General features: G+C 43.4%; 1 protein-coding gene across 1 annotated transcript in view; it reads left to right on the top strand.

The window, feature by feature from the left end:
* UBXN4 (UBX domain protein 4) overlaps positions 1-23,642 on the top strand; it is a 31,209-nt gene extending 7,567 nt beyond the window's left edge. Inside the window, exons 4-13 of the mRNA XM_040358062.1 lie at positions 1,358-1,476; positions 4,055-4,217; positions 4,310-4,418; positions 8,115-8,169; positions 10,925-11,089; positions 12,069-12,196; positions 13,528-13,630; positions 18,695-18,826; positions 19,160-19,371; positions 23,022-23,642. Of these exons, the coding sequence (XP_040213996.1) occupies positions 1,358-1,476; positions 4,055-4,217; positions 4,310-4,418; positions 8,115-8,169; positions 10,925-11,089; positions 12,069-12,196; positions 13,528-13,630; positions 18,695-18,826; positions 19,160-19,371; positions 23,022-23,157 (1,322 nt within the window). The 3' untranslated portion in view covers positions 23,158-23,642. The remainder of the gene's footprint in view (positions 1-1,357; positions 1,477-4,054; positions 4,218-4,309; positions 4,419-8,114; positions 8,170-10,924; positions 11,090-12,068; positions 12,197-13,527; positions 13,631-18,694; positions 18,827-19,159; positions 19,372-23,021) is intronic.
* Positions 23,643-23,659: the final 17 nt, after the last annotated feature.

The raw sequence follows: 23,659 nt of genomic DNA, 5'->3' as shown, positions 1-23,659 counted from the left end.
GCTATTCGGCCGCTAGCAGCCGAGAAAGGGTTAAAAACCACTGCAAAGTGCCTCTGCAGAGGCGCTTTGCCGACGGTATAGCCGCAGTGCCCCATTGATTTCAATGGGCAGGAGCGGTATACACACCGCTCCAAAGATGCTGCTAGCAGGACTTTTTTTACCGTCCTGTCATCGGCACAGTATACAGTCAATTTTTCCTAAACTGTGCAAGTTTAGGAGATATTTACAGTATCTACAAGGAAGCCTTATAGGCTTACCTATAAGTACAATCATTAGAAGAAGGTTTACTTGCTCTTTAAAGTGTTACTTTTTTTTTTAAATAACAAACATGTTATACTTACCTCCACTGTGCAGCTCGTTTTGCACAGAGTGTCCCCGAACCTGGTCTTCTGGGGTCCCTCGCGTCTGTCTCGGCTCCTCCTCGCAAAAGCTTTCCACCTTCATGCGAGCGAGCATGGTGGAAAGCTTTTGCGGGCGCGCTCCCGTGATCCAGCGGCGGGCATAGCCGCCGACTGTATCACTCTGCCCCGCCCCCGGCGCGCCGTGTCATCGGATGTGATTGACGGCAGCGTCAGCCAATGGCTGCGCTGCTATCAATCCGTCCAACCTAGCCAATCAACGGCCAGGCTGGGAACCGAAGAGGATCACGAGGACGCGCGCGGGACTTTCGAGGGGTGAGGTAAGTAAAACGGCGGTTCTGCGGTAACGTTGGATGTTTTTTCACCTTAATGCATAGGATGCATTAAAGTGAAAAAACATTTACCTTTACAACCTCTTTAACCCAGGACTCTGCATTCACTATATCTGGTCTCCCACAGTACATGGAAATTTAATTATTTTAGTAAATATAAACTGCTAAATACCTTTTCTCATCAGCAGTAAATGGCAGTCTTGTGACTGCTATCAGTGTCTGGTTAAAGCTTGTAGGATGAGTTTTCATTCTACTCTGTCCTATAAGGTCCCCCTGACCCTCTGCCTGGATAGTGTTAATTGGCCCTGTGCTGATCACATGCACCCTCCCAAAATAAAAAACTCTCTAGCAATGCACAACAAACTGAGCATGTGCGGAGTGCCCACAAGGCTATGTTCTATCAGGAGATGGATTGGGGACAGTAAAAGAGGGGGACAGGATCAAACGGCCTTTTTAAACAATGCACGAGATTAACCCTTTAGGTTCCACAGTGAGAATAACGAGCATGCTCTGCTGCATATACAGATTTAATTTACGGTTGTGGGTTTATTAACGCTTTAAAAGACATTGAAAAATGAGGACCATTCTAGCATCAGGAAGGATTTTGTACATCCAGCGCGCACAACATCTCATCATGCGATTTCTCCTTGACAAGCCTTCCTTTAGATCCTGTGGTATGTGTCCCCTCCAGCTTCTTCATCGGGGACAATGGAATCCCACTGGAAGTCATTGCTGGTGGTATCTCTGCAGAAGAGCTCATAGGAAAGATCACCAAAGTGAAACAGGTGCTGTGGTTGTTGGATGTTTATTTTTTTCCTGTACTTGTAAAGCAGCCAAGAATCTGTGCCAAGGCCGCAAAGCCATTTGTTCTCCTTCATAGATTGCATGATGTTTATTTATATCTTTGACACTGTCACTTCTTTTAACCTGATCTTTACTGCATAGACTTTCAATTGACGCTTGTACACAAGGGCCTCTTATCTGCTTTGCTCACCCCTCCAACCGTGCCGAAAATAAAAACCTGTGTTCATTTTGACATAAAGTTTCCATTTAGTTTTAGTTTGTGTTTTTAACTAAAATGCCATTTTAGTTTGTTGATTTTAAAATCTCCAGTACATTTTAGTTGACTGAAATCAAATGGGTTTAGTTAAATTGTAAAGCATTATTTACCCGCTTCAGCTCCGGAAGGTTTAGCCACTTTCCTGACCAGGCCATTATTTTGCGAAATGGCACAGCTTTCTTTTACTGAGAATTGCGCAGTCATGCGACGCTGTACCCATATAAAATTTGTGTCCTTTTTTTATTTTTTCACAAATGGCTTTCATTTTTTTATCACCTCCGTGGTTTTTACAATTTTTTGTGCTAGAAACTAGACTAGAAATAGGGTCCTGGCGACTTGGCTCGGAAGGGGGGGCAAACTTTTTTTTTTTTTTTTTTGTGAGCTGGTGGTGAGCCATTGGTATGACAAGTTATTACCACCAGATGTGTAAGCTGGCGCCATCTGGTGGTGGTCATTGGTATTACAAGTTAAGCATTACAAGTTAAACAGCAATTCTAATGTAATTTTTCACTATTTTCACTGCCATCTTCTTCCCTCTAATTAGAACCCCCAAACATTATATATATTTTTTATCCTAACACCCTAGAGAATAAAATGGCGATTGTTAACAAATTTTTGTTTATAGCACAAAAAATAAAAACCGCAGAGGTCATCAAATACCTCGAAAAAAAAGCTCTATTTGTGGAAAAAAAAAAAGGATGCCAATTTTGTTTGGGAGCCACTTTGCACGACCGCGCAATTTTCAGTTAAAGCGACGCAGTGCCGAATCGCAAAAACTGGCCGGGTCCTTTACCTGCATTTTGGTCCGGTTCTTAAGTGGTTAATGTACTCTGTCACAAGCTTTCACAGGTGTCTCTTGATCTTGACTTGGTGCATAATGTAATCATAATAAATGCAGTTGCTGGCACTTTTCTATGTTATGTCATCATTGAAATGCAATTATATGTAATGCTAGCAAAGGCGTCAGACACTCAGGAGTCAGACTTGCTGGTACATTTACCAGTCAGAGCTGCAGCTTGACTTTTTCTACATTTTTAAGTTGTTAATGGATGCAAATCTATGCTAAATCCTAGATTTAAAGTGATTATAAAGCTTGCATTTATTTTTAATGATAAAAATTTACTTGCCTGCTCTGTGGAATTATTTTTGCACAGAGCAGGCATGATCTCGCTCTTCTTGGGACCCCCGTCCAGCGCTCATATCTCCCCCTAAACCCCCCCCCCCCCCCCGCATAGTGCTCCCATAGAAGCACTTTCTTTGGGGCACTTATTTGGTCTCGTTTGACACATTTGACACAGGCATGGCGCCGAGGTGGGAGAAAGCCCTAGTTTGAAATCTGGCGCAGGTAAATATGGGGGGGGGGGTTAATCCTCAAGCACAAGTTTTTTATTTAGTTTTTTACCTTTTAGAATAGAATGCATTCAATTATAACTAAAGGTACTTCATTTTGGATAGTGGAGAGGGATTGGAACCCCTGTCGGTTTTTCTTGCTGTCTGTTAAAGCGGATTTCTGGCCGTCCATCAAAAAATGAAGTCAGCGGCTATACATACTGTAGCTGCTGAATTTTCATATTCCGACACTTACCTGTCCGGGAGTCCAGCGCTGTCGGCACCACAACCAATGTTGCTGTCGGGTGCTGCTGCCGCCATTGCCGGTAAGGGAACTCAACAGTAAAGCCTTGCAACTTCACGGACAGGTCTCTACTGCGCATGCGCAAAGCACACTGCGCTCTCCTACTGGCCCAACAGCAGAGAGAGGAGGGGGCCCGACTTCTGACATACCTCGCCACGGCGAGGTCTGACGGAAGTGGGGACAGGGTACCTGTCAAAAACATAGCATGCATTAAAGTGAAAAAAAGTGATGCCGCGTACACACGATCGGTCCATCCGATGAGAATGGACCGTTTTCATCGGTAAACCGATGAAGCTGACTGATAGTCTGTCGCGCCTACACGCCATTGGTTAAAAAAACGATTGTGTCAGAACGCGGTGACGTAAAACGCAACGACGTGCTGAAAAAAATGAAGTTCAATGCTTCCAAGCATGCGTCGACTTGATTCTGAGCATTTTTAACCGATGGTTGTTCCTACTAACGATCGTGTGCACGCAGCTTTAGGGTTTACAACCCCTTTTTAATATGCAAGTTATAAGCCCTTTTAACTGTGTAGCTGTGTTTTTCTGTGCTCCTTTAACCGTTTGTGGACTTTACCTGGCAGCTTTGAAAAGAGAGAATATCAAGTTCTGTCCCAGGTTCTTATTGCTGGCAATCCTTATATATATATATATTTTTTTTTTTTCTTTAGATGCACACAGGAGATAATGATGGGTTACCAACTAATCCTCACCTATCCACTAACCCACCAGTGACCTGCTCTGCTGAATCCTGCCCTGTACCACAATGCCCTTCAGAGGACTTGCTGCCCCCATCTGTGGAAACCCCCAGCGATTCTTCAGCCACCACCCCAGGTTAGAATCGGAACGCGCACTCAACCTTCTAAATGCTGAATAGTTTCCTGGATTTTTGTTTTTAATTCCTGTTCTCGCTGATCTCTCTGTAGTGCAAGATGAGAATCCACCCACAGAGCAAACAAAGGAACTTCAAGAATTTGGGAATAGCGAGATGCCAGTCTCCCAGCCTGAAGAGGAAATTACAGAAAAAGTGGAGAGGTCAGCCCTACACTTATATGTATAGTTAAAGGATAAGTGCACCTGTGGAACATGGAACATGTTCCAGCTCCTAACCCCACCTCATGACAGCGGGCTGGGGATCTTCTTACAGCAGCTGCTATCAGAATTTTTTTAAAACCCGCGCGGCTGTGCATGGCTGACACGACCGCGTAATTTATTCAGAGTTCTGAATTAACCACTTCCCGACCGCCGCATGTACATATACGTCGGCAGAATGGCACGTACAGGCACATTGGCGTACCTGTACGTCCCTGCCTAGACGTGGGTCGGGGGTCCGATCGGGACGCCCCCCCCCCCCCTCCGCTACATGCGGCGGTCGGGTTCCCTCGGGGAGCGATCCGGGACGACGGCGCGGCTATTTGTTTATAGCCGCTCCGTCGCGATCGGGGCTTCCCCGTGCTTCACTATGGCGCTGCATCGATCGAGTGATCCCCTTTATAGGGGAGACTCGATCGATGACGTCATTCCTACAGCCACACCCCCCTACAGTTGTAAACACACACTAAGTGTACACTAAATCCTACAGCGCCACCTGTGGTTAACTCCCAAACTGCAACTGTCATTTTCACAATAAAGAATGCAATTTAAATGCATTTTTTGCTGTGAAAATGACAATGGTCCCAAAAATGTGTCAAAATTGTCCGAAGTGTCCGCCATAATGTCGCAGTCACGAAAAAAATCGCTGATCGCCGCCATTAGTAGTAAAAAAAAAAAAAAAATTAATAAAAATGCAATAAAACTATCCCCTATTTTGTAAACGCTATAAATTTTGCGCAAACCAATCGATAGACGCTTATTGCGATTTTTTTTTTTTTACCAAAAATAGGTAGAAGAATACGTATCGGCCTAAACTGAGGGAAAATTTTTTTTTATATATGTTTTTGGGGGATATTTATTATAGCAAAAAGTAAAAAATATAGCATTTTTTTCAAAATTGTCGCTCTATTTTTGTTTATAGCGCAAAGAATAAAAACCGCCGAGGTGATCAAATACCACCAAAAGAAAGCTCTATTTGTGGGGAAAAAAGGACGCCAATTTTGTTTGGGAGCCACGTCGCACGACCGCGCAATTGTCTGTTAAAGCGACGCAGTCCCGAACTGTAAAAACACCTTGGGTCTTTAGGCAGCATATTGGTCCGGTCCTTAAGTGGTTAATGAACTACAAGTTGGCGCCTCTGGCTGACGGCTTGTAGTTCTCAATGAACTGTGAGGATGCTGATCGCACGGTTACAGTGCCTTACTGGCTGCAGAGTTTAAAAAAAAACATTTTTTTTTTTAAATAATTAAAAAAAAATCCTAAAGGAAAAAAAAAACTTGTAAATGCTGCCTGTATTGTGTATGTAAAGCCAAAGTAGATTTCTTCCTGCTTACAAATGTGTCACTGTAACAAGTGTCCCCATTGGAAGATTTCTCGCCTGCTGTTTCCGGTGACTCAAAGTTCTCGATTTACAATAACTTTTTGTTTTGAAGACAATGGTTTTTGCTCATTGGGACTTTAGATGTATCGTCCATACAGCCAGTAATACAAATATAGTACAGGTTTTGTGAGTATATGCCAGTAATAAAACTGGGAAAAGATGTCATAATGACAAACAGTTGGCCCAAATATGCAAAGTCATTATAGTTACATACAGTAATAAGTCCATGGTAAATGTGTCATTGCATCTATGGTGACCCAACGCGCTTCGTAAGTTCAATCTCACTCTTCAGGGGTTGATGCATAAACATAGGCCCGGATTCACGTAGCACTTACGCGACGTATCTCGAGATACATCGGCTTAAGTGAACATATGCGCCGTTGTATAAATGCGCCAGACTTTGAAAGCAAGATACGCCTGTAAATAGGCTTCATCCGACCGACGTAAGTTTCCTACGCCGTCGTATCGTGGACGCATATTTACGCTGGCTGCAAGGGGCGCTCCCATTGATTTACGGTTCGAATATGCAAATTGAGTTAGATACGCCGATTCACGAACGTACTTGCGCCCGGAGCATTAATATACGCGGTTTACGTAAGTCGTACGTCCGGCGTAAAGTTATTCCCCATCTATGAGGCGCAACTCATGCAAAGGTATGGACCAGGGAACAGCCGTAATATTATACGTCGTTTACGTAGTAGTACGTGAATAGGGCTGAGCGTAGGTTACGTTCAAGTCGTAGGCAGTGATTCAACGTATCTTAGGGAGTATTTTCGACGTGATTCTGGGGTCACGCTTCATTTAAATGGATCACGCCCACTTCCACCTACTTTGAATTAGGCTGGCGTACGCCTACGAATTTACGTTACGCCGGCGCAATGTTGGGAGCATTTGCTTTGTGAATTCCATGCTTGCCTCTCTGTTGTGTCGGCGTAGCGTAAAAGAGATGTGCTACGGGGGGCATATATGTGCGCCGATGTATGTGAATCCGGGCCCTAATCTATAAAGTAAAATGGTTAAAATATATAGCATAGTAATGAACTTGAAAATATATCGGGTAGATTAAAATGTGGGAATCGGACTAAGGGAGTTATACTCGCAAAGATACATGATGCTGCATTCCAAAGTCCCACTGGCAGCCCCCAGAGATGTCTGACCCCGGGAGATGTGGGTAAAGGATCCAGAATGGGCCAGCAGCACAAAACGGGAACAACGGGCAAACGGAACCATCCAGCATGGCCTGCCAGCATGGTGGCTAGAAAAAGTGTATATGGGTAATGTGCACTAATTAAAGTGGAAGTAAACCCTCCTATTGTTTTCAGCCAAGGAAGCTGCCATCTTGGCCTCTGTTTAATCTGCCACGATGCTGCACATGTGATCAGTTATGAAACCAGCCATTGGATAGTTTGAGAGCACAAGCAAATGTGACATCTAGCATTTCCGGCATGCCGGGAATGTTAACTGTTTTTTTAAACAATCAAATAGATGGGTTTACTTCCGCTTTAAGAAAATAATTGGTGAGAAAGTAATAAAATAATGATTAAATGGCCAAGAGCAACCACCTGGTACAATTTATGAATAGTGAAAGCACAGCTGAATTGAATGAGAATCCAAGTGTGAAACTAAATATATGCGTTCTAAAATATAAAATGCCACTTGGTGAAGCAGTGACACCAGTGCATGGGAATACCCCACTAGTACAAGGTCAAATCGAGTCAAAAAAGTAACCATGTGTGACAAATAAGCGAGGGAGAGGGTTTGTACCTACCAGGATCAAGATAATGCTGACCAAAAATAACGTGTGTCCAACCACCTGGGAGGCATTGCAAAGACTGGTGTCTGAGCCCTCCTATTTATAGCCCCGCAGGCCTATCACAGGATCTCTCCCAAAGTGCCAATGGGCAAAACGCTACATTTTTTTTTTTTTTTTTTGCTTTGTTCTGACTGGGCTATCGGGGGGGTGCCAGTGTCCAATTAGCTAAGACGGCAGCTCACAGTGACAACACTTCAGTGATTTTTTACTGCAGAATTAAGAGTCCCCTAACTGGAAGTGCCCACCCAGTGCTTCTACTGGTATAGGGAACCTGCATCACATGATGTAAAGTTTGACCACAGCTCTATCATGATAGGTTTGTTGGTGCAGGGGTTGCCCAGTTTATCCAGAATTATCTAGAATTCACTTTATCTGCAATTCATATGGTTTTAATCTGATGAAAGATGACCTGAACATAGTTCTAAGCTTTATTTTCTTATTTTAGGGTAATGCAGAAGTTGGAACAGAAGCAGGAGGAGAAAAAGAAAGAGGAACATGAGGTAGGAAGGTCATAGAGAAATTGTTTAATTTCAGCCTCCATGTTCTTTTCTTTTTCTTTTGTACAGTTTGCCACATTGTTACTGCCAGAGTTAATTTTGTGATCCATGTCCCTCATCCCAGCAATACCATGGACAGACGACCAGGCTTCAGCCTTCGTGTATGTGAATGAGAAAGGGTGCGAAAACCGCACAACAGCAAGACACTAATAAAGTAGCATAGCCCCTTAGCGCCGACCGTACGAACACTTACGTTCTCGGCTTTCAGGGGTTTTTTTTTTTTTTTTTTTTACTCATCTGGAAATGCCTGTTGCTATGCGGTCCCACGAAATCTGCCTTTGAAAGCACCTAGGATTCTGACATCATCTCCCTCTAATGCTCCTGGGAAATGTGTGTCATCATTTCCCAGGATGCAGTGCGCTACCCAATTATCACTCCCCATCCAAGACTTCCAGGAAGTAAGTGCCTGTAGGCTTCACAATGCCCACAAGCAAAATGACAACGGTGTAGATATCGTTTTATAAACTATCTTTTTTGAATATCTATGCGGATCGGCAGCGGATTGTGAAATAGTAAGTGACCGGATTTATATTATAAAAACGCAGGATGAAAGGACATGCATTTAAAAAATACTAATTGTGGTTGGAACTCCGCTTTAATGAAAATAAAAAACGAGAAAATCACATGTACATAAGTTTTCACAGCTTTTGCCTTTCCGTAAAAGGAAGAAGTTTGGAACCACCAGGACTCTTTTTCTAGAGCGAGCCACCCGGCCAAACTGAGAGATCGTGGGAGAAGGACCTTGGTCAGGATGGTGACCAAGAACCTGATGGTCACCCTGGCAGAGCTCCAGCGTTTCTCTGTGGAGAGAGGAGAACCTTCCAGAAGAACAACCATCTCTGCAGCACTCCACCAGTCAGGCCTGTATGGTAGTGTGGCCAGACGGAGCCACTTCTCAGTAAAAGGCACCTGAAGGACTCTGACCATGAGAAACAAAATTCTCTGGTCTGATGAAAAAAAGATTGCCAAAGAGTTCAATTGTCATGTTTGGAGGAAACCAGGCACCGCTCATCACCTAGCCAATACGATCCCTACAGTGAAGCATGGTGGTGGCAGCATCATGCTGTGGGGATGTTTTTCAGCGGCAGGAACTAGAAAACTAGTCGGGATCGAGAGAAAGCTGAATGCAGCAATGTAGACATCCGTGATTAAAACCTGCTCTGGACCTCAGACTGGGACGAAGGTTTATCTTCCAACAAGACAACAACCCTAAGCACACAACCAAGATAACAACGGAGTGGCTATGGAACAACTCTGTGAATGTCCTTGAGTGGCCCAGCCTGAGCCCTGACTTGAACATCTCTGGAGAGATCTGAAAATGGCTGTGCACCGACGCTCCCCATCTATCTAACCTGGTGGCGCTTGAGAGGTCCCACAAAGAAGAATGGGAGAAAATGCCCAAAAATAGGTGCGCCAAGTTTGTAGCATCATACCCAAAAGTACTTGAGGCTGTAATTGGTGCCAAAGGTAGTTCAACAAAGTATTGGGCAAACGCTGTGAATATTTTATGTACATGGGATTTTTAATATATATATTTTTTTTTTCTTATAATAAATTTGCAAAGATTTCAAGCTTCTTTCACTTTGTCCCTTATGATGTATTGTTTTGTAGAATTTTGAAGAAAATGGTGAATTTAATCAACTTTGGAATAAGGCTGTGACATAAATTGTGGAAAAAGTGAATACCGTATTTATCGCGGTATAACGCCCTCCCGCGTATACCGCGCACCCCCAAAGTTGACACGAATCCTGTGGAAAAAAGTTTTTTTTGTACTTACAGTTTTGGTGTTTTGCACGGCGTCCATCGGCGGCCTCGTCGGGTCCGGCGTTCGTCTGCGGCTTCGGGTGTCCTCTTTGGCGGGTCCGGCGTCCTTCTGCGGCTTCGGGTGTCCTTCTGCGGCGGGTCCGGTGTCCTCTTCGGTGGGTCCGGTGTCCTCTTCGGTGGGTCCGGCGTCCTTCTGCGGCGTCCTCCCCGCTCGGTTCCCGTGCCGAGTTTTGAATACTGCGCCGACATATACAGAGCGCAGTACACTCGTGTATTGTCAGCAATGCTCGGCTACCCGCGCTGACGTCCAGGACGTGAGCGCGGAAGGAGCCGAGACTGCCCGACTATACCCGAGTGTACTGCGCTCGGTATATGTCGGCGCAGTATTCAAAACTCGGCGCGGGTATCGGCGTATACCGCGCACCCACGATTTTGCCCTGATTTTCAGGGCAAAAAAGTGCGCGGTATACGCCGATAAATACGGTACTTTTCCAGATTCACTGTATATAGCTTCAGAAGTTTTGTTACCTGGGCTGGTCAAGGAGGAGAGAGCAGTTCTATAGAAACTGGGGATGGAGAGAAATCTTTTCAGGTGCAAAAACATACGTATCACGCATTTTACAAGTGTTCCCATTGAAATCTATGGGATCGAAAACCCCTAAATATGCTCGGGGGGGGGGGGGAGCTCATGCACTTTGAGTGAACAGGGACAATTCAATAGCCTCTGTTTTGTTGGGGAAATGAGCATAAAAATGCTCAAATGTGAATGTGGGAAGTTGCAGGTTTGTATTATTATTTACTTGTCTGTCCCTTGTTAGTTTTCCCATAGCTTTAAATAACAATTTGAGGTTCTCTTGGTGTTTTGGTGGGGGTGCTTGTGTTTGCAGTGCAACTTTGTTGTTTAAAGTTGCTAAACATTCTTGTGTTCATGCAGAAAGAAATTAAACGAGAAATTGAGAGAAGGAAGATGGGCAAGGATATGGTGGAATATAAGCGGAAGCATGAGGATGACCAGGCACGGCGGGCACTGGAGGAGAGGAATAAGGACAAAGCGGAGGAGAAAGCTGCCAGGGATCGCATCCGACAACAGATCGCCCAAGTGAGTTATTTTGTGTCCATTTCCTGGATTAACAAGATGCCGCCCGTCCACAATAAATTTCCTGGAGGCGGGGTGGCACCCAACATGCCTGTATGTCACGGTGTACTTCCTGTTTTTCAGACGCATATGAAAACGGCGTGAGTTTGTCAGCAGGTTACAGCCAATGATTATGGCTGTATAGCTGGTGATCCGCTCTGGCCAATCACAGCACAGACCTCCTGTGTTTATAAACACAGGCTCTAGGTGGATTTCTCCCTGCCATTCAGAAATGAAAGCAAGGAGAGAAACCCAGCCAGATCAGTGAGCACAAACCGCACACATACACTTGTTGGGCACACAGTAACCCCTTGATTGCCTTCCTGATTACCCCGTCACCCAGCCAGTGCTATTAGTTCAGTGTACAGTATTATCACTGTATTAGTGTCACTAGTGACACTTTCTCCCCCCAACCAGTGTCGGCGTCCGATTACCCGTCACACTATAAGTCGCTGATCACCGCCATTACCAGTATAGTAACTGTATGGATCAGTATCAGTATTGTCCCCAAAAACTCAGTGTTGGCCGGATCAGCCCCAACATGTAGTAGAATACATTTTGGCCTAAGTTTATGGAGAAATTAGGTTTTATTGGATATGTTTTATAACGGAGTAGAACCACCTTCCCTTTTTTTTCAATGTGTTTTTGTTTTTTATAGAATAAAAAAAATCCAGTGCAGTGTTGCCTGACTGAGCAATTGTTGGTTAATGGCAAAAAATTGTCTGGTCATGAAGGTGGTAAAACCTTCTGGTGGTAAGAGACAGTAACAACTTATTCTGCGCGTACCTAAACTGTTAGTAGAATCAGTTTTTCTTATATAGGTGAGTTAAAAGATAAAAATAAAATCTCATCATCTGACCACATATTCCTCCTGCATGATGCTTTTGGAATTGTGCTTTTATCACTGCTTTGGAGTTAATATCTGTATTTGCAATCTCAAAAGGATCGTGCTGACCGTGCAGCTCGCTATGCAGAGAAGAAGGAAGAACAAGATGCATTAAAAGCAGCAGAATTGCAAGCAAGGCAGGCAGAGATGGAAGCCAGAAGGGATGCAGCACAGAAAGAAAAGAGGTGATTTTTTATTTATTTTTGCTCATGTATGTATTAATAAAATGGAGTGCATGGTAATTGTTTGCTCTTGGGTCTATTCACTGTGTAAAGCCATGTACACATAGGCAGGTTTTTGTTTAACGATACGATGTTGGTGCAGTGATCTCCCATTGAGCTATTGTGTTGTGACAGGGGGACCACAGTACCGGCTGATATTTGGCCCATGTGCACCAGGCTTAAAGGGACACTAAAGGCTCCCTTTGTTATTTAAAAAAAAATGTCATACTTGCCTCCTCTGTGCAGTTGGTTTTGCACAGAGTGGCCCTAATCCTCCTTTTCTGAGGTCCCTCCTCAGTGCTCTTGACTCCTCTTCTCGAGTGCTCTCCTTCGGGACACCCGTGCGGGCACGCTCAGGAGTCCTGCTGCTGCATCTATTGACGCAGACCGCAAGACTCTGCACTGCCCACGTCATTGGATTTGATTGACAGCAGCAGGAGCCAATGGCTGCTTTCAAACTATCCAATCGAGAGCCAAGACACCGGCCAAAGAGGGTGGGTGCGTGTCTCCAGCGTGGGAACGAACGGGCTCAGGTGAGTAAAACGGAGGGGGGCTGGTGCACTACAATGGGGAGAAAAAACTGGGAGACTTTACAACCCCTTTAACTGAGCAGATGCTTCCCATACAATTCATGGAACCATTCAGGAAGTACACCTTTTGGAGCAGCCTTTTTCCAGGCACCCTGGGGTACCTTTTGGGTTTCTTCAGGCGTGCCTTGAAAAAAATGACCAAAAATTGTACACAAGCCAACAGATAGATCAAGCCTGCCATTTAGTTGCACAAAGCCACAGGTTTTCAGTGTGCACCATTACAACCATCCAGCCACTGGCGTCCTAGCAACCAATGACTCCATCGGTTGATAAGGAAGTGCCTGCACGGCATCTTTGTTTACCCCTCTCATCAGCACCGGGGTCACATTAGCTGAGTGGAGGAGAAGAGAAAAATTGGAATACTAATCAGTATCAATGTGTAAAGGTGTATTTGCTTTGGAAGAATAAATCGCCTCCAATGTTGGACGCCCTACATTTGTGGGTGTTGCTGTTCGTTTAGTTTTTTACATTTTAGAGAAGGGTGCCTCGTGAATGAGCAGAGTTTTAAAGGATGCCTTGACTGAAAAAAGATTGAGAAACATTGATTTAGCCTACATGGAGGTTAGAGTGCCCTATCCTACTGACATACGCTATCTGCAGAAGTCTGTGTAGATGTGTGCTGCTTGTAGCCAGTCGGAGTGCAATAATGGAGGGTGTGTTCATAAATTTGCATGTGTAAATAATCGTACTGTTATTGCTTCTCAGGACCATTGCCAGGATACAGTTCCGACTTCCTGACGGTTCTTCGTTGACAAACACGTTCCCATCAGAAGCCCCATTGGAAGAGGCACGGCAGTTTGTTGCACAGGTTTGTCTTTAGTCTTGGTGATTGATAATGCAGAATGAGCCCATTAAAGCGGTTGTATACCCTCTTGGACACGTCCTCCGTCACCGCCATGATAGCCGGAGTGACTTCCGGGTATCGCCGCTCAGGCTCTGTGACGTCACATGCGCACATTTCCGGCACTTTCTGGCAGGCTCCCATTCAAGAGCCTCAGCACTCAGTGCGCCTGCGCCGTAGACATCGGTGCCCGCTTTTCTGCAAATGTCTCCTTAACCATGTAGGTTAAGGAGATATTGCAAGCACCTACAGGTAAGCATTAATGTAGGCTTAACTGTAGGTGCAATTTTTTTTGTTTTCTGTAATTTTGAAAGTGTAAATGATGGAAATAAAATCGAACTTTTTTTTTTACATATTATAAGAATGTCTAATCTGTAATTTGATGCCTTTTGGAGATTTTTCCATCTTTCCTTGGCTTCGTTATGCACATTGATACAAATTTTACCTGGGGTGCCCAAACTTTCGATCCCCACTGTACTTATTTTTGTTTTTTTAACCCCATTATGTTGCTAAACATCTCAGGCCAGGGGTCACACCTCTTTGGTGCTTTTTGCAGAAACACACTACAGTTCATTTACATGTTTTCCTATGGGACACGTTCACATCCATGTTTTTTTTTTTTTAGCTGCTGCGTAAAGGGCGAGGACTTTTTTACGCAAAACGGTGCAATTTTTTTATTTTTTTTTGGTTCAATATACTTCAATGGAGGAGCTGCAGAAAAGCATGTAATGTGTGTTTGCGGCAATTTGTGATTTGTAATCTGCCCAACAACAAATTGGCCTTTTTTTTTTTTTTTTTTTTTAAGGCTGTTAATCGATTAATCGAAACCATAATCGGCCAACTAATCGATTCTGAAAATAATTGTTAGTTGCAGCCCTAGATTCTTCCACAGGAGAAGTCGAGCCGAGCAAGCTTTGGATGTACTTCTCCTTTAATGTCCATGGCAGCAAGAAATGGCTATGGGCTATGAGGCAAGCTGAGAAGAGCCCCTTGTATGTGATGCATGTTGTGCCTTTATTGTACCATCAGATGGCAGTGTGTGACCTCTGAATAGGAATTACTTTTGGCTTGTGATTCAGTATAGGGCAGTCCTTCTCAGGCAGTTTCTGGAAAAGGCCTGCCTTTGGGGCTCTATAAATATTTACTCCCGACAATGAATGAAATTGAACATTCAAATCCAAAATGTGGGTACTATGGGGCATTGCCACCAAATGTGGTACATAGTTCCTATTTGTCTGCATCGCCAGAAACGGGTATGCAATGCATATTTTTAGGGCTGCAACCAACGATTATTTTCATAATTGATTAGTTGGCCGATTTATTGTTTCGATTAATCGGATAAATTTGCATTTTTCTTTTTTTTGGGCCAATTTGTTGTTGGGCAGATTACAAAACACAAATTGCCGCAAAAAAAACACATTACATGCTTTTCTGCAGCTTCTCCATTGAAGTAAATTGAACCAAAAAAAACAAAATGGCACCGTTTTGAGTTAAAAAGTCCTTGCCCTTTCCAAATACGCAGCAGCTGAAATAAAATCATGGATGTGAACGTGTCCCATAGGAAAACATGTAAATGAACTGTAGTGTGTTTCTGCAAAAAGCACCAAAAAAACACAGAGGTGTGACCCCGGCCTGAGATGTTTAGTAACATAATGGGGGTTAAAAAAAAAAAAAGAGCAAATAATCGTAAGGGGTTAATTTTTTTTTTACTGTGAGACCGTGAAAGTAATATTTACAGTAGCGATTTTCTTTTTTGTACTATAAAGGGCTAATTTTTGGTTTTTTTAACCCCATTATGTTACTGGCCGATTAATCGATTATGAAAATTGTAATCGATTAATTTCATAATCGATTAGTTGTTTCGGCCCTACATCTTTTGCATTCATGTGGGAACCAGGTTAGAAGTGTTTTTATTATATCAGATTCCATCAATGTTGTATTCATGGAGATCTTGGACAAAACTTAGGCAATGTTACATAGTTGGTAATGTTGAATAAAGACAACAGTCCATCCAGTTCAATATGTGAATGTCTTGCCATTCATTCAGTTCAAGAGAAATACCCAGATCTTGTTCCTAATGGACCATATAAGAAAATCTGGTATGTAGATCAGTAAGGGACAAGTGTAGAATGGATATTCAACCTTTCAACAGACACCTGTCCTGACAGGAGAGTTCAAAACATGAAAGCGTTCCAGGTCCTGCTAGTAAATTAAAGTGAAACTAAAGTCCCCTTTTTTTTTTTGTTTTTTTTTTTACCACTTAAGCCCCGGACCTTTAGGCAGCTAAATGCCCAGGCCAGGTTTTGCGATTCGGCACTGCGTCGCTTTAACAGACAATTGCGCGGTCGTGTGACACGGCTCCCAAACAAAATTGGCGTCCTTTTTTCCCCACAAATAAATCTTTCTTTTGGTGGTATTTGATCACCTCTGCCGTTATTTTTTGCACTATAAACAAAAATAGAGCGACAATTTTGAAAAAAAATCTATTTTTTACTTTTTGCTATAATAAATATCCCCCAAAAACATATTAAAACATTTTTTTCCTCAGTTTAGGCCGATACGTATTCTTCTACCTATTTTTGGTAAAAAAAAAATCGCAGTAGGCGTTTATCGATTTGGTTTGCGCAAAATTTATAGCGTTTACAAAATAGGGGATAGTTTTATTGCATTTTTATTTTTTATTTTTTTATGGTGCCAAAAATGTGTCAAAATTGTCCGATGTGTCCGCCATAATGTCAGTCACGAAAAAAATCGCTGATCGCCGCCATTAGTAGTAAAAAAAAAAAATAATAATAATAATAATAAAAAGGCAATAAAAATGCAATAAAACTATCCCCTATCTTGTAAACGCTATAAATTTTGTGCAAACCAACCGATAAACGCTTATTGCGTTTCTTCTTTTTTTTTTTACCAAAAATAGGTAGAAGAATACGTATCGGCCTAAACTGAGGAAAAAAAATGTTTTTTTATATATTTTTGGGGGATATTTATTATAGCAAAATGTAAAAAATATTGCATTTTTTTTTTCAAAATTGTCGCTCTATTTTTGTTTATAGCGCAAAAAATAAAAACCGCAGAGGTGATCAAATACCACCAAAAGAAAGCTCTATTTGTGGGGAAAAAAGGACGCCAATTTTGTTTGGGAGCCACGTCGCACGACTGCGCAATTGTCTGTTTAAGCGACAGTGCCGAATCGAAAAACCGGGCCTGGTCTTTTAGCTGCATTTTGGTCCAGGTCTTAAGTGGTTAAATCACAAACCTGCTATAGTTACCTGCTCTGTGCAGTGGATTTGCATAGAGCGGCCCAGATCCTCCTTTTCTCGGGGTCACTCTTTGGAGCTCCTGGACCATCCCTCCTGCCAAGTGCCCCCCACAGCAAGCAGCTTGCTATAGGGGCACCCGAGCTGCAGCTCCCAGTGTCCATTTTGACATGGAGCTGCAGCCTGGCCCTGCCCAATCTCTCTCATCATTGAATTTGACAGCAGCGTGAACCAAGTGCCCTTCTCTGCACTCTCTCCAGTAACATGTTCTCGTTGCCTGATCCCCACCATCCCATAGACGGTGGGCTGGGGCATCTTCTCCCCCCACCCGCTGTCATAATTTGAAAAGAGCGTGGCGGTGCTGAGCTCCACCCACACAGCCACGCCATTCATTCATAGAGTTCTGTATTGTAATGTTGGATTTAATGGCTGGAAGCTTGTAGATCTCAGTGAACTGCGAGGGTACTTGCGAGCGCACTCTCGTCCATTGAGCTTCCTGGACTGAAGTAACTGCCTGCCCACATGGGAGGTACGGGCAGACAGGTACAACAGTCAGTCTGCTAGAGCCTAAAATTGCAACTGCGATCTGCTGATCACGGTGCAATGCTTTTACAGGCTTCTAAGAAAAAAAATATTCAATGCAAATCATTTTTTTTTCACCTGCAAAAAAAGTGCATTTATTAAAAAATTTTCCTTAACCACTTAAGCCCCGGGCCTTTAGGCAGCTAAAAGCCCAGGCCAGGTTTTGCGATTCGGCACTGCGTCACTTTAACAGTTAATTGCGTGGTCGTGCGACTTGGCTCCCAAACAAAATTGGCGTCCTTTTTTCCCCACAAATAGAGCATTCTTTTGGTGGTATTTGATCACCTCTGCGGTTTTTATTTTTTGCGCTATAAACAAAAATAGAGCGACAATTTTGAAAAAAAATCAATATTTTTTACTTTTTGCTATAATTAATATCCCCCAAAAACATATATAATTTTTTTTTTTTCCTCAGTTTGGGCCGATACGTATTCTTCTACCTATTTTTGGTAAAAAAATATCGCTATAAGTGTTTATCGGTTGGTTTGCGCAAAATTTATAGCATCTACAAAATAGGGGATAGTTTTATTGCATTTTTATTATTTTATTTTTTTACTACTAATGGCGGCGATCAGCGATTTTTTTTTCGTGACTGCGACATTATGGCGGACACTTCGGACAATTTTGACACATTTTTGGGACCATTGTCATTTTCACAGCAAAAAATGCATTTAAATTGCATTGTTTATTGTGAAAATGACAGTTGCCGTTTGGGAGTTAACCACAGGGGGCGCTGTAGGAGTTAGGGTTCACCTAGTGTGTGTTTACAACTGTAGGGGGGTGTGGCTGTAGGACTGATGTCATCGATCGAGTCTCCCTATAAAACGGATCACTCGATCGATACCCCGCCACAGTGAAGCACGGGGGAAGCCGTGTTTACATACGGCTCTCCCCGTTCTTCAGCTCCGGGGAGCGATCGCGACAGAGCGGCTATAAACGAATAGCCGCGCCATCGTGCCGGATCGCTCCCCGAGGTAAGCCGCACGCAGCAGGGGGGGGGGGGGGGGGTCCGATCGCCCCCGCAAGGACATGTGTGGGCGTTAAGTGGTTAAAGGTGAACTTATGATATCCTTTTAGCTGTAGGCTGTGCCAAATGCATTGTTTACACTGATCTTATTGGCTGATATAATTGATTAAATATGTTGCAATAATCTAATAATAAATATTTTTTTCTACACTATGCTTGCAGACAGTTGGGAGCACCTACGGTAATTTCTCCCTCGCCACCATGTTTCCCCGGAGGGAATTCACCAAAGAAGATTATGGGAAGTCTTTGCTTTCTTTAGAACTGGCCCCCAGCGCCTCCATAGTCCTCTTACCAGTAAGTCTACACTAAATTGTGGTCATAAGAAGGAAAAACTGCTTGTATACAACTAGATACTTTCTATGGATTTATTTAGCTGGGTGTGTAGTATATAGAACTAGATATTATATAGAGCTTTTATATAGATAACCGTAGAGATTGTGATGAAAAAATAAAGGGTACCTAAGATAAATAACTGAAAGTGACCAAAAGAAGTTTCACATATCTGACGAGAAGCAGCAAATGTAAGTTGGTTGGTGAATATTGGTTATTTCCTGGTTTATGTAATCATTAATAATTGTCCTGTCTTACTGCTATAAAACAGATTTTTGTCCTTTTTCTCTTTCACAGGCTGGTAGACAAGCTCGAGATGTAGTACGGTCATCAGATGGTGGTGCCTGGGGGTTTCTGGGTACACTGGTATACCCTCTTCTGGCAGTATGGCGGTTTATCAGCAATTTCCTGTTCAGTAGCCCACCTCCCGCACAGCACTCAGACAGAGCAGCTTACCCCCAGCAGGAGGGCACAAATCCTACGTCATCCAACAGTTCAGAGCCAAAGACGTAAGTGAAGACTTGTAAATAAACATTGTACACCAGGGGCCAGATCCACGTAGCGCGGCGTAATTTTAGGCAGGCATAGCGTATCGTAGTTACGCTACGTCGCCGCTACTTTGAGAGGCAAGTGCTGTATTCACAAAGCACTTGCCTCGAAAGTTACGGCAGGCAAGTGCTGTATTCACAAAGCACTTGCCTCGAAAGTTACGGCAGGGTAGCGTAAATCTCCCGGCGTAAGGGCGCGGAATTCAAATGATGAACAGGGGGGCGTGTTTTATGTAAAATAAGCTTGACCCCACGTAAACGTAATTTACGCAAAGCCCTATTCGCGAACGTTTTACGTAAACAACGGAAAATTAGACGCTGGCCCGACGTCCATACTTAACATTGCGTACGCCTCATAGAGCAGGGGTAACGTTGCGCCGAAAAAAGCCTTACGTAAACTACGTAAAAAAATGCGCCGGGCGGACGTACGTTTGTGGATTGGCGTATCTAGCTAATTTGCATACTAGACACGGAAGCGCCACCTAGCGGCCAGCGTAAATATGCACCTTAGATCCGACGGCGTACTAAGACGTACGTCAGTCGGATCTAGCCCAGCTTCAGGCATATCTTGTTTTGTGGATACAAAACAAAGATACGCCGGAGCATCCTAGAAGTTACGCGGCGTATCAATAGATACGCCAATGTAACTTCTTTGTGGATCTGCAGAGAGACCGCTGCTTTCACATAAAGAGCAAAGGTCCTTCCTTGCAGCTGTTGGCAACAGGCAGGTATGAAACCACTATCAACTGGGTGCCTGGAGTTCTCGAGAGTCGCTGGTGCTGTTACAAACACATCCCCAGCATCTCACCATACATGCATGTGCTCAAAAAATAAAGTATTGATAGACTGATTGGCCTTTTTCTACTGTTACTTTTCTATGGTTCATATTTTTGAACTGCTTGCACAATCCAGGATCCCAGTTCTACAAGGGCAAAGTATGTAAACCGGAAAACAAGCTTCCCTTATTTGCCGCTTTTGGGTCTTCTAAAAATTCAATTGAATGCGTTTTGTTAGGACTGCTCAATAAATGCAGAAAAAAAACCCTGATTGCCTGCCCTTCCAAAAATAGTGTTGTATGCACACCATTTTTATCTCAAATAATGTTATACGGAAATATATTAAAACTCCCTCCTCCCAACAACCCACCCCCCTTAACCACTTTATTACTGGGCACTTAAACCCCCTTTGTGTCCAGACCAATTTTCAGCTTTCAGCGCCGACGCATTTTGAATGACAATTGCGCGGTCATACAAGACTGTACCCAAATTATATTTTTATCATTTTTTTCCCCACAAATGGAGCTTTCTTTTGGTGGTATTTGATCACCTCTGCGATTTTTTTTTTATTTTTTTTTTGCTCTATAAACAGAAAAAGACAGAAAATTTTGAAAAAAAAAACACAATATTTTTTACTTTTTGTTATAATAATATCCCATTTTTTATTTATTTTTTTTAATATTTTTTTCCTCGGTTTAGGCCGATACGTATTCTTCTACATATTTTTGTTAAAAAAAAATCGCAATAAGCGTTTGATTGGTTTGCGCAAAAGTTATAGCGCCTACAAAATAGGGGATAGATTTATGATTTATTTTTAATTTTTTACTAGTAATGGCGGCGATCTGCGTTTTTTTTTTTTTTTTTTTGTCAGGCCTGCGATATTGCGGCGGACATATCTGACACTTTTGACACAATTTTGGGACCATTCACATTTATACAGCGATCAGTGCTCTAAAAATGCACTAATTGCTGTATAAATGTGACTGGTAGGGAAGGGGTTAACACTAGGGGGTGAGGAAGGGGTTAAATGTATTCCCTGGGTGTGTTCTAACTGTGGGGGGGGAGGGGAGGTGACCGATGCTGTGTCCCTATGTAAAGGGACACAGATCGGTCTCCTCTCCTCTGACAGCACGTGGAGCTCTGTGTTTACACACAAAGCTCCACGTCCCTGCTGTGTTACCGACGATCGCGTGTACCCGGCGGACATCGCGGCTGACAGGTATACGCATCAGCTTCCCAGCGATGCGCCGGGACAGTGTTTACCCGCTGCGCGCCCCCCAGACGTCCACTCGGCACTTAAAAGCTAAGTTAAAGCGGAGGTCCGCCAAATTTTATTTAGATTTTTTTTAAAAATCAGCAGCTACCAATACTGCAGCTGCTGACTTTAAAATAAGGACAATTGCCTGTCCATGGCACCCATGATCTATCGCTCTGCTCTCGTGTGCTACCGCCGCCATCTTCAGTGGGGGAATCAGGAAGTGAAGCGGCTTCACTTCCTGGTTCCCTACTGCGAGTGAGTGAGAAACTTACTTATATAGCACAACACATGCGAACTAAATCGCCTCTGGGCGCTTAGTATCCGTTCCCTACTGTCCTTTTGCCTTCAGAAAAAGATGGGTTTTGATTTTTTTTTCTGAAGGCCAGGTGATTCACCTCCATTTGGATGCTGGTTGGTAGAGCGACTCGCGCTATCCCACTGGTCCCCGCTGTCTTCTGGGAGCTGTGTGTCTCCCAGAAGACAGCAAGGGGGGGGGGGGAGTGGCGTAGATGCCCACGGGTGGCTCGGGTAACAATATCCAGAAGTGGGAGCAAATACCTGTATTACATTGATATCTGCTCCCCTCCCCCTGAAAGGTGCCAAATGTGACACCGGAGGGGGGGGGAGGGTTCCGAAAAGCAGAGGTTCACTTTTTGTGTGGAACTCCACTTTAATGTTATGGGGAGGGAGATGTGTTATATAATCCCGATATGTCTTGTCCAAAGATGACAATCCTGTTCCTCTATAGATATAGGGCCAGATTCACCAAAGAGATACGCCGTCGTATCTCTGTTTCTATCTATGCGACTGATTCATAGAACCAGTTACGCATAGATATCCATAAGATCCGACAGGTGTAATTGTTTTACACTGTCGGATCTTAGGATGCAGTACCACGGCCGCCGCTGGGGGGAGTTTGCGTCGTAAACCAGCGTCTGGTATGCAAATTAGGAGTTGCGGCGATTCCCGGCGGGTTTTCGCGTTCGCTACGTCGCTGCTAGTTTAGTTTCCCGTCGCAAAGTTAGTTGTCGTTTGACCTGCCCTAACTTTACTCAGCAATCGTATTGCTGTTTAAAGTATGGCCGTCGTTCCCGCGTCGAAATTTAAATTTTAACGTCGTTTGCGTAACACGTCCGGGAATACGGAAGTACGCTACGCGCGTCGCCGTTCGAAGAAATGATGTCAACGACGGGAATTGCGAAACTGAGAATGCGCAGTAGGTCCGGCGCAGGAGCGCGCCTAATTTAAATGCCACACGCCCATTTGAATTGGGCCGCCGGTGTAGGTTTTCATTGCAAGTGCTCTGTGAATCGGGCACTTGCGATGAAAACTTGCGGCGGTGTAACGTATCTACGATACGTTGCGCCGCCGCAATTCTACGTGAATCTGGCCCATAGTACAGTTGGTGAGTATTGTCCCTCTAGGAGAGGAAGTGTCAGGTGAAAATAAAGGAAAACAATCCTAAGCAAAGAAAACTGATGCAGCCACCACATCTGAGGATTGGAAAGCTGCAATAGATTACATTTTGGTTTTGTGGTTTTTGATGCACTTTTAATTTGTTTTCTGTTGTTCCGCAGGGAAGCTGCTCGAAGGAGAGTACTTGACAAACGGACAGACAAGTTCAAAAAAGAAGGCACAATTTACAGGTTAAGAACGCAGGACGATGAAGACGAAAACAACACGTGGAATGGAAATTCCACCCAACAGATGTAATAATGGAGTAATATAGTAGATGTTTATTTAGACTTTTCATTTGAGCCACTTTCCAGCGAGCGGGGGTCCTCTATTTTAAGCACCGTCATATGGCCATTTAATACATAGCAATATGCATGAACTAGGATCCTTTAACTCTTTTAATTAAGGTTTGGTTCTTAGACGCCGTTCACTATAATGTATGCTTCTATGATAAAAATTGATTTTGTTTTTTTCTTTTTGGATTTTTTGTTTTTGTCTTTTGGATAACCGATGAGTTCCGCAGGACTTTTCTCTGAGCCTTTATATTCAGCACACGCGGTCACCATTGGGTTTTTTGCAAGAATATAATGTGTTTATTAGTCATAAACTCTATTCTACATAACTTATTTATATCGATCGATTTTCTTTATCACTTCTGCAAGAGCTCAGTCATTTCTCATAGTTTTACATCATCCATTTTCAAACGTTGCCAATAAAAAGGAAAAAAAATGTTTTTCAACAAATTGTGTCTTTGGGGTTT

This window comes from Rana temporaria, chromosome 6 (assembly GCF_905171775.1).
Source record: "Rana temporaria chromosome 6, aRanTem1.1, whole genome shotgun sequence".
NCBI classification, from domain to species: domain Eukaryota; kingdom Metazoa; phylum Chordata; class Amphibia; order Anura; family Ranidae; genus Rana; species Rana temporaria.
The sequence above is the reverse complement of the archived record's forward strand: the minus strand, read 5'-3'. Positions and strand labels throughout refer to the sequence as shown.